At 48.6% G+C, this 16942-nt stretch overlaps 1 protein-coding gene across 4 annotated transcripts in view; it reads right to left on the reverse strand.

Annotated features, from left to right (window-relative positions):
• CTIF (cap binding complex dependent translation initiation factor) overlaps positions 1–16942 on the reverse strand; it is a 125973-nt gene that overhangs the window by 65255 nt on the left and 43776 nt on the right. For all 4 annotated transcript variants that reach the window (XM_030467293.1, XM_030467292.1, XM_030467291.1 and 1 more), the window contains one exon: positions 7843–7919. In XM_030467293.1, the coding sequence (XP_030323153.1) occupies positions 7843–7919 (77 nt within the window). The remainder of the gene's footprint in view (positions 1–7842; positions 7920–16942) is intronic.

Genomic DNA, 16942 nt, shown 5'->3' on the forward strand with positions numbered 1-16942 from the left:
TCCTTCTCCTTCTCCTTCTCCTTCTCCTTCTCCTTCTCCTTCTCCTTCTCCTTCTCCTTCTCCTTCTCCTTCTCCTTCTCCTTCTCCTTCCTCCTCCTCCTCCTCCTCCTCCTCCTCCTCCTCCTCCTCCTCCTCCTCCTCCTCCTCCTCCTCCTCTCCTCCCCGCCTGCCTCACAGGAAATGCAAAAAACTTTTCAGGAGCTGTATATACCCCACAGGGTAGGGATTTTGCCCCCTCTGCCTTCAAGGGTAACTCATGCCCAGTCCTATTTTCACTGCCACCCTCAGGTGCTTTAAGGGTTTGGAGGTGATCACACACAGCAGAAACAAGAACAGCTGGGGTGGAAAAAACCCCCCTGACCCACCCACCCCATCACAGATGGAGGCAGGGGGGACAGGCCAAAAAAAATTAAAAAATTTAAAAAAAACCAAAAAACAAACCCTGATGGATGCCCAACACCAACTGCCCCACATCATTGTTCCTGATGTTTCCCTTGGACCACCTGGCTCGCGGAAAACACTCTGTGTGGAGTTCTGGGGATGGTGCTAGGACAGGCAAGGGGTTCACAGATAAGCCAGGCAAGGAATGGTGATAGATACACACTTGGTTGAACTTCAGTTGGTTTCTGCAGAGCTATTTGAATCATCTGGAGGTGCCAGGGCTGGGGTTACTGCACAGGGTTGGTGTTGGGCTGCTACAGCCCTGGGCCATGCTGTGTCCTCTCCACTGAGTCCCAAATGTGGTGCAAAAGCTGTGAGGGGTCTGCATGGAGCCAAAACACCTCCTGATTTCCAGAGACCTTCTAGCAGCCTTCCAGTACCTAAAGTGGCTCCAGGAAAGTTGTGGAGGGTCTTGGGACAGGTGATAGGACTTTTTAAGGTGAACAAGGAGATAGTAGGAAGAAATTCTTTAATTTGAGGGTGGTGAGACCCTGGAAGAGGTTGGCCAAGGATGTTGTGGCTGCCCCATCCCTGGCAGTGTCTCAGGTCAGGTTGGATGGGGCTTGGAGCAACCTGGGCTGGTGGGAGGTGTCCCTGACCATGGAAAGGGGCTGGGAATGGATGAGCTTCCAACCCAAACCATTCCATGATCCTATGATTCCACCTCAGCTCCAAGAGCAAATCCAACAGCTCCACCCATGGCTTAGTCACCCACAGCCGGATGCCCGTGGGTCATCAGGAGGCAATTTTTTGATCATTCAAGGGCCACTCCTTCAGTGGGGAGGCTGATGAAGGCTCTGTTGTCAGTAACCTCCTCCCTGGAGCAGCCTCCTAGCACCATGACCCCTGGCAGAACCTTTTTCTCATCTCCTGGAAGGAAGGGCAGTGGGGCTGGGTGATGCCAGCACGTCTGGCCAGCATGGCTCTGTGGGTCAAAGGGGGTCCTGCTTGACCCTTCCTGATACCATCTTTGCCCTGCTCCATCACCACCTTGCCCAAAGAGCATCTGATGACCCACTCAGGTCCCAACAACACCGAGATTAACCAGGGCAAGGCTGAACCCACCAAGAGATGTAAAGCAACATTTCCTTCTCTGGGCTTGAAAGCTGATTTTTTTTTCTTTTTTTCTTCCCTGGGTGATCCTGGCTCCTCAAATAAATAAACAGGGGGAAAAAATGCATTAAAAAAACCAAAGAAGGAATAATAAAAAATAATCACCCTTTGCTGATGGCTCCATCTCACCCCAGCATCACACGGCCTTGCAACTCCCACCTGACCCCATCCCTTCCTCCCCCCAAGGAGGAGATCTTGCCCTTGAAGGAGCTGGGTAAAGCTGATCCCTGTGCTTTTTAATGACAGGGTAAAGTGGTAGAGTGCCCTTTATGGTGTTTTGAAAGGAAATTGTACAGGAACAATGTCCCGAGCAGCGTGGCTATTGAAAACCCTTGACAAAAGGACTTGGCCACAAGAGGAAAAGCTGTTTTAATCAGTTGAAGTAATCACTGTAGGTGGATGAGTGTCCCTCGGGGTCCGTAAAATCAGCCAGAATGGGAAAAGCCACAAATCACAGCTTGCCTCTCCTCCTCCTCCTCCTCGTCCTCCTTCTCTTTGGAGCCACCGGCGGATCTGGGATGTTCCCTGCCTGGCTTCCAGCCCACCATGAGCATCCTTAGGGTTGTCCCTATGGAGCCACCAGTGGATGGGATGAAGCCTGGATGATTCCCTCAGCAATGTGGTCACTGATGTGGGGGGCAGGACAGGGCTGCCCACCCCTCTGTGCTCTTGGTATGGGTGGGGGCTGGAAGAGTCAGAGGTCCTTACACAACCCTCCTGCTTTGGGAAGAAGAAACTGTCTCTGACAGCCACCCTGGGTTTCTTCAGGGAGGGAAGGATGATTTCTACCTCCCCCCAAGTTCTGAATCTAATTAAAACAACACAGCCACACAAATATAATCCCGACCATTTTTTCCCTGAGAATTTAAGTGCAAAGCCAAGTGAGCGGCAGGAAGCAAATTGGGAAAAAGGCAAGAGAAAATATGGGGATATTTCTGTAACCCTCTTGTCAAAAGCTGGGAGTGTTTGGGACATGCTGAGAGGAAAGCACATGAGCCTCTTTCCTCCCACCCCTTCTCTCCATCTATGAGCTAGGAGGACCTACAGAGTCTTCTGATCCAGCTCCCTGTTCCCAGGCAAGGGCTTTGTGAAGGATTAAACCTCATCCAAAGGGGGAAGGAGAAGATGACACAAAGCTCAGCCACAAAGGTTATGGGGGTCCTGGCTGTGATCCCCAACAGCCCTGGTCTGGCCAGGCAAAGCAGCTTCTTGTGGCTCTGGTGACATCAAAGCCTGGAGGCACAGGCATGGAGAAAGCCCAAAGGATCCATCCACATCATTCCTGCTGAAAAAGGAATCCAAGAAACCTTTTGGAAAGAGGGGCTTGTTCAACTCTTGAGGCTTTCAAGCCTTGGGGCTGTGCAGTCTTCAACCCTCTTCCATCCCACAGACTGACCACAAGAAGCCCCAGGAGATACCAGCCAGCATCCATGCACTCACGAGGACTTCCTTTGGATAAGGAATTATCAGCCTGATAAAAAAATCAGCCTGATTTGACTTCTGAATCCAACAAGATGCACTTGAACCAATGTGATAATGACAACACAAACTTTTGAAGACTTCCCCAGCAACATTTTCCTGCTCCTCACCCTTCTTTGGGTGACACAGAACAAATTCAGTCATCTCTTAACCAGAAGACCAACAAGTAGGTCCAAACTCACCTCTGTTAACCCCCAGCAACTCCATATATTCCTTACAGGTCTTACTGGGCAACATTTCTTATCACTCCTCCACCCATGGGGGTTTGGCCCCAAAACACATCATCCCAGGATGCCACAGGAACTGGAGAAAAGCTGTGAAGCCCCAAGTTGACTTGTAATGCTTCAATACTTCAGAAATGGAGACCATGTGTCACCACCACTGTGTCCTGCATCCTAGATTACGGGATTTTTCCCAGATGCCTGCAGAACTGAAGGGCAGGAGAGGTTCTGCCACTGCCCAAGGAAAGTTCCTCCTTCCCTCAATGTGGTTGCTTATCGAAGGTTCAACCAAGTTGCCTTTGGTGACATCTGGATGGGCTGGGTTCTGTCTGGAAGCAAGCAGCAGATGAGTTTTTGGGACAATGCAGCCCTCATTGGTGTTGACCTCTTGCTCATGTGGACATCTCTTAAGACAACTTGCACTTTCCTCTGTCCTCCCTTGATCCCATCCAGTGGTGATGCCCTCCACCAACCTTCACGAGGTGGTGGCACCTCCTGTGTTTAAACCAGCAGAGAAACCAACGGGTGCAGGATGCACCCTGCAAGAGGTGGGGATGGAAATCCCTCTCCCTGGTCTCCTGACTCAGTCTTTGCAGCAAGGACCTCCTGTAGGGCTTCTCCAACACCTTCTCCAACCAAACCCTTCAGCAGATGTGGCTCTGATGCTGATTGCTGCTACCACAGCCGTGTCCAACAGACCCACAGTGCCCATCCAGGCAATGAGGGAGCTATGGTTGAACACCCATGGGGTTGTTTCTCCACAAGGGTGCATGGCAGAGACCTCAGGGTAGGTGAGCTGTGCTCCTCCACAAGGTGGTGACAACATTTCCCAAGGAGAGGTGATGGGAAGGAAGCAGGGAATGGGTCCTGTTTATAGCACAGATGGGAGATCATAGAATCATAGAATGGGCTGGGTTGGAAGGGAGCTCAGAGCTCATCAAGTCCAACCCTTGATCCACTCCCCCCGTGGTTCCCAGCCCATGGCACTGAGTGCCACATCCAGGCTCTTTGGAAAGAGCTCCAGACACGGAGAATCCACTACTTCCCTGGGCAGCCCATTCCAAGGTCTGATCACCCTCTCCAGAAAGAAATTCTTTCTCAGCTCCAACCTAAACCTCCCCTGGCACAACTTGAGACCCTTTGTGCCCTCTTGTCTTGCTGAGAGTTGCCTGGGAAAAGAGCCCAACCCCCCCCTGGCTCCAACCTCCTTTCAGGGAGTTGGAGAGAGTGATGAGGTCTCCCCTGAGCCTCCTCTTCTCCAGCCTCAACACCCCCAGCTCCCTCAGCCTTTCCTTCCTCCCAGGAATTCTGCTGGATCCCTTTCCAGCCTCCTTGCTCTTCTCTGCACCTGCTCCAGCACCTCAAGCTCCTTCCTGAGGGACTTGCTGAGGGGCCCAGAACTGGACACAGGACTCAAGCTGTGGCCTCCCCAGGGCTGAGCACAGGGGCAGAATCCCTTCCCTGGACCTGCTGGCCACGCTCTTCCTCAGCCAGCCCAGGATGCCATTGGCCTTCTTGGCCACCTGGCCACACTGCTGCCTCCTCTGCAGCTTCCTGCCAAGCCAGACTCCCAGCTCCCTTGCTGCAACCACTCCCTGCCCAGCCTGGAGCTCCCCAGGGGCTTCTTGTGGCCAAAGTGCAGGACCCAGCAATGGTGACCTTCCATGTGAGAAACCAAAGGTGCTTCACCAGACCAAGACATGGCCCCTTTCTGAATGGCACCATCAGGGAGGGGAGAGGACCCCCAGGCACTCTGGGGAGAAATTGGTATAATTTATAATGAGTCACAGAATCACTGAGGATGAAGAGAGCCTCTTGAGATCATCCAGCCTGTGACCTAACATCCCCACATGGGTTGGGCCAGGTCACTCAGTGCCACCTCCAGCCTCTCCTTAAACACCTCCAGGGATGGTGCCTCCATCCCAATGCCTGAACACCCTCTCCATGAGGAATCCAACCTAAACCTCCCCTGGGGCAGCCTCAGGCCATGGCCTCTCCTCCTGTCACTTGCTGCCTGGGAGCAGAGCCCAACCCCACCTGACCCCAACCTCCCTGCAGGGACTTGTAGGCAGTGATGAGGTCCCCCCTGAGTCTCCTCCAGGATAAACACCCCCAGCTCCCTCAGCCTCTCCTCAGCAGACTTTCCCCCTGCTCCCTTCACGGCCTCACTGCTCTCCTCCATCACCTCCATCTCCTTCTGGAAGTGAGGACACAATATTCAAGGTGAGCATAAGGGGAGAATCACATCCCCAGACTTGCTGGCCACATCATTCCTCTTAAAAGCCAGGATGCCCACTGGCCTCCTAAATGGCCCTTCTCAGCTTCTCCCTTGTCTCCAATGCTACACCCACAGTCATCAGTTTTGAGTCCTTCCACATCCAGAAGAGGGTTTTTTGAGAAAAAAAAAAACCAAACCCGAGTGTAACTCCCAACTGGTTTGCTGACCATAAAATCTCATCCTAAGAGATGTTCGTAACACCTATGTGGCTCCAGCAGCTCCAAAATGAGGTTTTTCTCCCCCTGAATGATACCTGGAATGTAAAGCCAGTAGGACTGCAACAAAGTCTGAACACCTTCAGAACCTGGTTGTGCTCTAATACAGTGGGTTTGCTCCCTATTTCATTCCCTCCCCCTTATTTCTACCCTTTCTCCCCCTACTTCGAGCATGGTTTTTAGTCACAAAGTCTCACTGAAGTCTAAAGGATGCCTTTTGCCCTTAAATAATGATTTATGGGATTGCTGATGAACTCCAGTCTCTCAACCTGGGCTTCTTTGCTTTTTTTTTTTTTTTGCCATGAAAATAAGCAATTTTTTCTATCTAAGCTTGGACACCACCATGGATGTCTTCGTGCAGGGCTGCATCCCCTCTGATTTTTACATTTAATTTCATTTGTGACTGCTTAGGGCTGAAACAGCCACATTTCCTCCCACATGATGCTGTATCCATTGGGTTTTAAGGCTTCTGTCTTTCCTCCTGGGATATTATCCCAGTGCTTCTTGCTCCAGGCTGTGTCTCAACCCATGATCTTCCAACCTCAGCCCAAGGCAATTTGTTTGAGGTTTTTTTTTTCTTTTTGCTATCTTTCCTTGCCATCTGCTAGGGAGGCAGGGATGCCCTGGGGGACTGAATGCTTCTGTCTGCTGCTGATTTATCTGAAGTGACCCAAAAAAAAAAAAAAAAAAAGTAGAAATACACCCCAATTTCATCCCAATTTTTTGGATGGAAAGGAAGAACCAACACTCAGTTCCACGGCTTTGGTTCTGCACAGCTTTGGGCATGGGGCTACAGGCAGGAGACCCTTTGGCTCTGGGGGTCACTTCTCCTGAAGCATCACAGACTCTTCAGGTGGTGGAGGAAGGACCTGCTGGATGAACTGGGATGGGAGCAGGATGCTCCAGCCTCTCAGGGCACCCACCCAGTTTGAAACACAAGCAGCCTTTAGCTTGGTTCTAACCATATTTTGCTGATCAACTGCAGCCCAACTGAAACAAGATTTATTTTCACCCCCACCCCTCTCCAAAATCCCAAGGCTAAATTGCCTTTTAAACTGCATCCAAGAAATAAGGAGGGAGCCCCAAAGAGGAGAGAAAAATGGAGCTTGCTGCTGATGATATGCCCTGCCCAGAGAAGAAAGTTTCTAGGATTTCCTGGGCAAGCTTCCAGTTGTTTTTTGGTCCTAGGAAAACAAATCAAACCAAACACAGGATGAGCTACACCACAGCTGCCCAAAAGTCAAGAAGTGATGGGGAGATCTGAGGACAGACTCCAACAACTATTACAGGTGTCTGCCTGTAGGGCTCCCTTAAAAATCCATCAGTGAGGCATCACAGCTCAGACACATTCCAGGAGAAAACATTGGGCACTTTTTTTCTCCTCTTAAATAATAGGAACCCTATGAACTCCTCCCTCTAGAAATGCCCCAGTTGTGCTGTCTCAGCCTCAGCAGAACACACCAGAAGGAGTGTTCTTTTTCATCCCCCTTCTCCCCCACTTCTTTTCACATTTAACCACAGTCACAATCCCTCTCTGGATGCCCTCATCTAATTAAATATGCAATCGACACAATTAAATATCCACTTGACCCAATTAAATTAACTCAGTGGAGTGAAGCCACTGATGCCACAGCTGCCTACCGAGCACATCCCCTCCTTCAGGAGCATCCCAACCTTGCTGGAAACCCCTCCCAACTTAGCAGGATGACCCTGCAAGTCAGCAAATTTGGCTTTTCAGTTGAAAGAGAGGAAGCAAGTAGCAAGGATTCAAAGCTTTTATAAATTACACCTTCCCAGATGTCTCTTCTCATACAAGTGGGAGGATCTGGCTATGCTGGAAGAAGTATAGGGAGAAGAGGAGGTCCTTAGGATAGTCCTGGAGCAATGGGGGGCATACCCCAGATTTAAAAGAGGGACCAGAGGGATGGGCAGATTGCATTTTCAGCAAGTTAAGGCTAAAATAAGGGTTTATGCATTAACCCAAGGCTGGCAGCTGCTGAACAGCAGCACTGTCCAAAGAGACTCCCTCAGACTGCAGTGGAAGATTCGCAATGGAGAAGTTGAAGCAAACCAACATTCCAGAGGTTCCACCTACCTCCGGTCGTTCCTTCTCCTTCTGAAGAGTTTTTTGGTGTGTGCAATTTCAGCTTCATGAGGCAACGGGTGGTAACCCTGAAAAAAAAAAAAAAAAAAAAAAAAAAAAGAGGGAAAAGCAAAGATCAGCTCCAAGACATTGATACGGAAGAGGGCAGGGATGTTCACCCAATGCCTGAGGCTGATAAAGGAAACAGTTCCCAACCCAAACAGCTTCCTAACATCTCAGACCCTCTCAAAGCAGGTCTGGAAATTTGTTGTAGCCTCTCAGGGGTGTTGCAGGGAGTAGGGAATGAAGTTACCTGCATGGGAGAAACCACATGGAGCAAATACCTGCACCACGTAGAGGTGGATCCCAATCCACACCATCTATGTGGGAATCACCCAAGTAGGTGGGATATTCCTGATATTCCTAAGTCCCCCAGCCCCAGCCTAAAGACGTCTTTGCTACATGAAGCTGAAGATCTGCTCATCCAGCATGGATCTGCTTATCCTCTGGTCACATCCTTGCACCCAGCACCAGGAATTGCTCTCCTCATGCTCCTTAGATCCCATCCCACCACTCAAGCACAGCCCATCTTTGACTCCTAAGGGATAGTTTGGGAGTAGGGAAAGTTGGCAACCTGCTCTCCTGAGGCTGTGGTTGGGTTATCAACTAGTTTACCAGCTCTGACCTTGTCTTCTCCTGCAGCCAAACATCTCATGGTTAATTTTGTGTGACAAATTTGGTGTCTAATACCTTAAAAATCATACTGCCACCTTCTCCATTATGAGGGTTATGGTTTATGTCTTCCTCAGCATTTATTTTCCTGACCACTCACTTTCACTGAAGGCACAGCAGGAGTTTAATATCTACAAGATCTCTGTTCCTCTGAAAATCTGCTTGAAGTTGGCCAGCAGGTAACCAAAGCAAATGGGAAAAGGAAGGGAGGGAGCAGACACATGCAGCCCAATCACATCAACCGTGCTAGTTTAGGAAATCAACCTAAAAATAGTACAATATGTAGTGAGACCATCTCCAAATGTTCTACTACCACAGCAAGCTGAAGCCTGGAGTATTTTTAAGGAGTTAAGCTGCATTGCAGGCACATGTGCAAAGACAATTACCCTGGAAAAATTAAACTCTCCCTGCAGAACATGAGGACCTAAAGCACCCATCTCCTCAGTTGGAAGCCTTCAATAAAATTCCAGGAGCTGCCTTCTTCCAACCAGAAACCATGTCCTCCTTGCAGAGCACCCCTGTGCTTCCTTGGACCTCTGCCCACCAGCAGCAGACAGCACCAGGGTGAGAGATGGATGAATTAAAACTTGAATAAGGCTTCTCACCCAAGGAACACTCCCAGACACTGCCTGAGGAGAACTTGGTGTCCCCATCAGGAGAAACAAGCATCTCCCTTTCTCCAGCTGAGCACTTCCCTTCCTTAGTCCAAGCCATGAGACAATGTTTTGGAAAAAAACAGTCACCAATCCCTACTCCTGTCTATTTTGGTGCCTAAACAGAGCTAAATTTGGAAGGGAGAAAAGAAGTTGACTTTTTCTTTTTTTTTTTTTGGGCAGCAAGCTGATGGAAAAGGAAATATCAGCAACTTAAAAGAAGGGTGGAGTGGCTGCAGAAGACCAAGGGTGCTTGTTGGCTGGGAATGGGCCAAAGTCACAAGGGCACAGTGAGGACCTTGATGACTTGTAGAGACCTGGAGGTTTGTCTGGAGGCTTCTGCCCACCATGGCTTGTGCAGAAGAGCAATGGATGTGCCTTCAATAGAGCTGGGTCATTGAGAACCTGAATTGCAGGTCTTCCTTTTTCCAGTGGACAAACTCTTTATGACACTGAAATCCCTGACCAGAGCCAAAGGGAGATGTTTTGCCAGGCAGAAGACCACCTTCTCCTCTGCAATAGGTCTGCAAGAAGACCTATAGAAGAGGGATGGCTTTCCCTCCTGCTTGGCCCAGCTGCTCATGGATTTTCAAAAGCAGGTTTGCAGCTTCTCAGTGGGCAGCAAAATCAGATTTGGTCTCTCTCCCAAATCAGTTTTTCTTCTGACAGGTACTGGCAGGTGGTTGGAGGAGAAGATAAACCAGTGTTTCCATGCTGCTGGTTCTGGAAGTGAGGGGTGTGGGAAAAGCAAAGAACAAGGAGCCCATGGTCTCAGGAAGGATCTCTAAGAGGGTTCATTTTCAATTTTGGAGCACAACACTCTGTGGTTTCCATGGTGGGAAGCTTGGAGCAGAACCTGAGAAGCCCAGGGGACTTCTAATGCATGTACATGGATGTCAAATTTAAATTATAAACATGCACAGTCTAAAAAGAAAGGCCAAGAAGTCTGGAAAAGAAGGAGGACTGGTCTGCTCCCCCAGATGTTGTGATGTGTATACTCCTGATGAGATGTTTTGGGGAAAGCTCTTGGAGAAGGGAAGGTGATGTCTGACAAGTTGTATGGTCAGCCAGGGAAAACTGACATCTTCCTAACACATGGGGACCAGGTTGGGTACCCATGTGGGTTCTTTTTTTGTGCTTTACCTCTTTAATGAGGGTTGTCTGCCCAACCCTCAGCCCCATCCCCTTGCTCATGGGAATCCAGAAAGTTGGCAGCTGCCTCTCTGCTGCCCCATTTACATCAAAGTTTAATGAAAGAACAAAGCAAAAGCTTTCAAGATCTCGTTAGCAATCTGCAGCAACACAAGAGCCTCTGCAAATTCCCACACTGATACCTGTCCCTTCTCCAGCAAAATCCCTCTCCTGAGTCACCCTGAGTCTCAGGGTCCTGACCTGGGAGGGATATGAGGCAGAGGGACAGGACCAGAGGAGGAAAATGGTTGGGTTCAGAGGTACTCTGCTACGAGCAGGAGTTTTGATGTTGTTTTTCTCAAGTTTCCTCAGCTGAAGAAGTTGGAGAGAGGCACCAGCTTTGCCTCTTTTAGTCACAAGGACACACAAGATGAGTTGTGTGGATGTGGGGGTTTCTGCTGCTGGTCCTTCCATGACCACCTGTAGGTAGCAAACCCCAAGTGCTCCACAAAAAGAGTTCCACATTTTGGGACCAAGCTGCACCTTCCTTCCTTCCCCTCCACTTCTCCACATCTCAGGTACAACTGTTGCCTGTGGTGGCCAAATTCATGTGTGTTTGATGAAGACCCTAGGGGCTATGAAGGGTTGGTGTTGACTGCTTCATCCTGGTGGTGCTCCTGTCTTTCAGCCTGACTTTCAGATGTGGAACCTGACTCCACAAACTCCTGTCCTCACTCACGCTCATTCAGCCTTTCCCATGCAGCAGAAACACTTCCAGCCCATGATGGTCACAGGAGGCAAAGATGCCAAAGAGCAACAATGAAAGAGCACACAGAAAGGGTGAGAAAAGGAACCAGGCTGATGGAAAAACCCAGTGCTGGGGTGAAGGAAAAGAAATGATTGGGACATAGTGCTCCACAAGCTTTATCTCGAGATCCTTTTGTGCCCTCAAGCAACATCTCCACCCTTGCTTATCTTAAACAAATGGTTGCAGAAAGCCTGAACTGAACAAACAGGTCTGCAGTAGGCACTGGGAGTTTCACTTGGTTTTATTGCACTCAAAGTTCAAGGTGGGCTTTATTATCTGGGGAAGTTGGGCTGGGTTCACAGCAACCCCAAAGATGTCCCAACAGCCCATGCCAAGGCAACAACACAAATAACCAGGTTGGAGGGAGTGTAAAGAAATCAATATATTGTGGTTCCAGAAATGATCAGCAGAAACCACCCAGTGATTCACACCACCCTGAGATAAGGCTTTCATCTGCTTATAGGATGGATTAGCCACGGTAGGAAAGTCTGGGACAGCACGGAGCTGGAGATATATTTAACTTCTGTTGCTCCAGTCTCAAATTCCTGGTGCCCATGGGCTGAACCTGCCAATACTCAGTACAATACCCATCCCAACTGCACGTGAATAACATGGCAAAGCTGCTGCCAGCCCTCCACCAGCATCAACCCCATCACCTCTACCCCTCCATTTATCAACACATCAAAGTCCTGTGAGCACCTCCAGCAGAGACATCTCCTTGGAGCTCACTTGCTGTTGCCTCTTTCTCTTACAGGAACTCCCAGGGTGCCACTCACTCTCCTCTCTCTCTCTCACACAGGGGGGGAATTTTTTAACCTCTTGAAAGGAGAGGGCTGAGGCACAAACCAAAGCCTTGACCTGCTTTTGGAATCCATGGAGGAATATCAAACAATGTCAGGAAGCTGCCTGAAAATGATTTCCTCTCCATTAGAATTTCAGTGATAAATCTGTTCCTTCAAATTGCAAGCTCTTCATTTTTTTTTTTTTTTTCCTGGAAGGTGCTTGCAATAATAGTTGCTTCTGAATAAAGGAATCAGCCAGTGCTCAACATCAATGGAACAGAAAACACAACAAGTTTACAAAATACTCCTCACCCAAGACAAAAGGCAGGTAAACCCTTACAGCCCTTCAAGGCTTTGGCTCTCCTCACCCCACAGCACAGCACACATGGGTCCTGGCCACCTCCAAGATGGTCTTCAACCTCAAAAACTGAAGACAGGGATGAACTGAACTGAACTATAAGGCTGACAAAGAGGACCTAGTTTCCAGCCATCCAGGAGCTGGGAAAGATTCAAAACTCCTCCACTAACTGCACAAGTCCCAAGGCAGAGGAGGGATGCTCTGTGGGACCCTGACAAGAGGATGTGCTTGCAGGGTATAACACACCTTGAAGAAGAGGCATAGGAAGTTGTTTCTTGGGAGATGCTGCCAGTCTGGAGGATTTCCTGAGTATCTCTGAGGGTCTTTCCTGATTTCCTGAGCGTCTTTGATTCCTCAGCATCTTTGAGGAGTGCTCCATAAATTGTCCATAGCCAGCAAAGGCTGAATGCCAAAGCAAATGTGACTCAGTGAGGAGCACCTCAGAAAAGGGCAGGGGCAGAGAGGAATGATGGCCATGGTGGTGAGCAGCTAAACACCACTCTGCAGTCATCATTAAAACCTCCAGTCCTACAGAGCTCTGCCCTCCTATGTTACCCCAACCTCCTGAATTCCACCTTGCTGAGCAATCCTGCTGGTCCCTACCTCCCCTCTGACAAAATGGGGAACAATTCCAGAAATTACAGACTCTGCACACATAGGCCCAGACCCAAAGAAGTATTATTTAGACTTTTTATCTGCCCACAGCCTTGCCTTGGTGTTTGCAATCAGCTCCTGTCAGAGAGGGAATCTTTTAAAATGGTCTTAAATACTTGGTGGAATTAAAGGTTTGGTGGCAGCTAAGCTGTCCCACCTCATCCCTCCACAGCCAGCTCTGGGATGAAACAAAAGACACAGTGAGTGGCAGAACAACCTGGCATGAAGCTCCCTGTGTGAGGTGAAGGATGCAATTAAAAGCATTAGAATTATTAGGTAAAGCATCCCAAGTGAAACATACCCTGCACCTTTCTCAATGTCTTCTGCTGGTTACTGACAACGAGTTTCCTGAGGTCTCTTTTTCAGCCCCATAGCTCCTGAATTATACATCAATCAAAGATAATAAAACTTTAAAATCCAGGACAAAGTCTCTGAGGAGGAACCTGCCCCTACAAACCCACACGTCCACATCAGCACAACCACACTGAGCAGGAGGAAAAACCCAACCAGTGCCACCAAGCCCGTGAAGATGGGGAGAGGCTGGAAAGGTTGCTGAGTTGAAACAGGGTGCTCCAGACACACAGACACATAGGAAGAGTATAAATAACAGACAAAAGAAACCCCCCTTTTGTTACCAGAAGCCACAAATCCCAAATCAGTTACAAGCCGACTTAGGAAATGGAGTTTTTTCCCATGTTGTAGCAAAAAATGGGAACAATACTTTGCGAGTGGAAGTCACTCTAATTGTTTTAGCTGATGTTATTTTAGTGTTGTTTAGGTTTATTGTTTATTTGTATGTATTTCCTTTACCCCGGTCAGGCTTAAAAACAAGCCTTACTGTCAGCAGCAAAGCATCCCATCCATAAATAAATACATTTATCCAGTAAACAGAGACAGAATCACACCATTGCTTGGAGTCCTTAGATGCAGAATATTTAAAGAATCATTAAAAGAAATTAAAATTGGATGTTAGGAACAAGTTCTTCACCATGAAGGGAGTGGAAAAATGTCTCAGGTTGTGCAGGGAGGTGGTTGAGGCCTCATCCCTGAGGATGTTCAACCCCATCCCTAGGGATGTTCAACCCCATCCCTGGGGATATTCAACTTCATCCCTGGGGATGTTCAACCTCATCCCTGGGGATGTTCAACCTCATCCCTGGGGATGTTCAACTTCATCCCTGGGGATGTTCAACCTCATCCCTGGGGATGTTCAACCCCATCCCTGGGGATGTTCAACCTCATCCCTGGGGATGTTCAGCCTCAGCCCTGGGGATGTTCAACCCTATCCCTGGGGATGTTCAACCTCATCCCTGGGGATGTTCAACCTCAACCCTGGGGATGTTCAATCCCATCCCTAGGGATGTTCAACCTCATCCCTGGGGATGTTCAACCTCAACCCTGGGGATGTTCAAGGTGAGGCTAGAGGAGGCTCTGAGCACCCTGATCTAAGTGAGGGTGTCCCTGCTGACTGCAGGGGGTTGGACTGGGTGACCTTTGGAGGTCCCTTCCCACCCGAATTATTCTATAATTCCATGATTCTATAAATAGCATTAGTGACCTGGGCTGGTTTTCCTCTGAAAAAGGGTTGGTTTGTTTCCCAGCTAATATTGGGAATAGATACCACCCAAATCACTTGCAACCAGGAGGCACCACACTTAGTATGTGGTTGGTGGTTTGTCCACCAACCCAAATGAGCCCAAAGCTCACCCTAAAAGCAGGCTGGGCTTGCTGCCCTGAAAATCTATTCCTGCATCATCTGCATCATTCTTTTTTGCTCATCCGAGGCTGAGGTAGGAATTGCTTTAGCTGGGACTGGCAGTGTTATGAGGTTGCCATGGGAATATTTGTATCTCAAGTTACCTCAGTCCCTCCAGGACCTCACATTTCTTTCAAGCCTACTTTTCCTCTATATTTTCCATGCTCCTCAGTCTGGTTTTTCCTCATCTCTTTTCCCTTTCAAAGCCTGCCACCTTTGAGCTGTGAACCCTGATGTCCTAGCTGACCATGCCTCCCCAGCTGAGATGAAGCAGGCAGGTGAGATGGCAGGAGGGCCTTTTGTACACCATCCACCCTCAGCACCTCCAAGTGTTGGGAAAAAGTGACCTGCAGGCAGAAAAAGGGACCTTCTCATTGAATTTTTAAGGTGAGCTATAGACAGACCTCATAGGACATCAGGGAGTTTGGGGCCAGAGCCCAGGTCACCCTCTAAGCTGGGGGGTCTCTTGATGCTCTGTGTAACCCCCAGTGTTGGTGCAGCTTCTTCTAGAGGTGTTGAAGGTCAGGTTGGATGAAGCTTTGAGCAAGCTCTAGCAGGAGGTGTCCTTACCCATGCATGACAGGGGTCTTCAAAGCCTTCTGGCTGCTGGGTATGCTCACCTCAAACCTCAGCCTGGCTCTCAGCATAGCAGAAGGGCTGTATCCAAGTCTATTTTCATTTCACCCTTACTATTAATTAAAAGACTGGATTTGTTTTGATGTGCATTTGTGAAATCCCCCAGAGGCCAAGTCCCCACAAATCTCCTCCTCTTGGACAAATCAAAGTTGCAGCCAGCAGGAGCTCCAGCTCATGCAAGCTCCCAAACCTTGGGATGAAACCCCTTCTTACCCAAGTGATAACTTCAAAACCTTACAAACAAGAGGTGGCTTTTTTAATTTATTTTTTTTTCCAACATGGGTAAATCCAGCAGCCCTAGGAGAACTTTCTCATCCCTCAGCCCTTGGCATTTCCTGTTGGAGGCCTTCCAAGTGCATGAACTTCTGCAGCACCCTGAGATGGCAGGTAATAGTTAATCAGTCAACAAGCATTTTTTTACCACGATCCCTATTGCTGTGATCCATATCACCAAAGTCAAAGGGAATTATGTCATTGACTTCAACAAAGTCATGGTGGTGGTGCTGGAAATCCCTTGGTCAACCAGTGGATCTTTCCTGTAGACCAAGCTATGAAAAATATCACTGTCCTTCCTTTCTCCAAGCCCTTTGTCCTCAGCTGGAAACGTTCTGACACAACAGATACTCCTGTTTGCAGCTGGATGAAGACCCAGCCAACACGGTTTTCCCTGGGACTATATGACAAAGAAATAGTTTTGCTCCATTCTGAAGTTTCTGCTCAGTCTAGTTCAGCCCAGAGACAGCAAGTGAGGATCCTGATTCTCAGCTCCCCCAGCTTAGAAAATCCCCCAGTGTGCAAACACCAATTTAATCCTAGGAAAAACTCATTCTTCTCTTTACAAACTCCAATTCTTTGTCAGAAGTGTGAGCTGTGCAAGACCAGGGCTTGACTTTCTCCTTGCCAGGTTACTAGCAGTTGGTACCTGGATGGAAGAAACTGAGTATCCATCTGCTCCCTCCCAGGATTTTCCTTTTATGCATCAAGCACTAAGCATTCCTCCTCCTGTCATGGGTTTTAATGCAGGGATAAGCACCAAACCCACTTGCCACAGAGTATCAACCACTTTGCATCACACATTAACTACCCTGGTGGTTTCTTGCTGGTGCTTTGCAGACCTCTGGGAGCTATGGACCCCTCTGAACAATAAAATGAGGCCAAGTAAGAAAAACAAGTTTGGAAGTGGACCTGGAATTTCCACCACCAACCCCCTGAAAAAAAAAAAAAAAAAAAAAAAAAAAGCCAAAAAAAAAAAGCCTAAAAAACTGGGTTTTATCCAAAGGTTGCTAGAGGACAGGCAGCAAGACAATCATATCTGCTCTCCCATGTCTTGCAAAGGCTGAACCTCAACCATGACAACTCATCACCCAAACATCAGCTTTCCTGCCAGTAAAAGCATGTGCTGCAGTTGTTTTTCTGATGACTGCCAGGAGATGGGTCAAACCCCCTTCAATTCATTTCAGATTAGCCAAGAGGATGTAACTTTAGGTTTTTCATCAAAACCAAGTGGAGACAAAGAAGAACCAGCACCAAAACTCAACAAAACAACCCAGCCTCTGGTTATTTTCATGTGTCAAGTGACCAGCATCAAATACCTTGCCTGCT

This window comes from Calypte anna, chromosome Z, assembly GCF_003957555.1.
Source record: "Calypte anna isolate BGI_N300 chromosome Z, bCalAnn1_v1.p, whole genome shotgun sequence".
NCBI classification, from domain to species: Eukaryota; Metazoa; Chordata; class Aves; order Apodiformes; family Trochilidae; genus Calypte; species Calypte anna.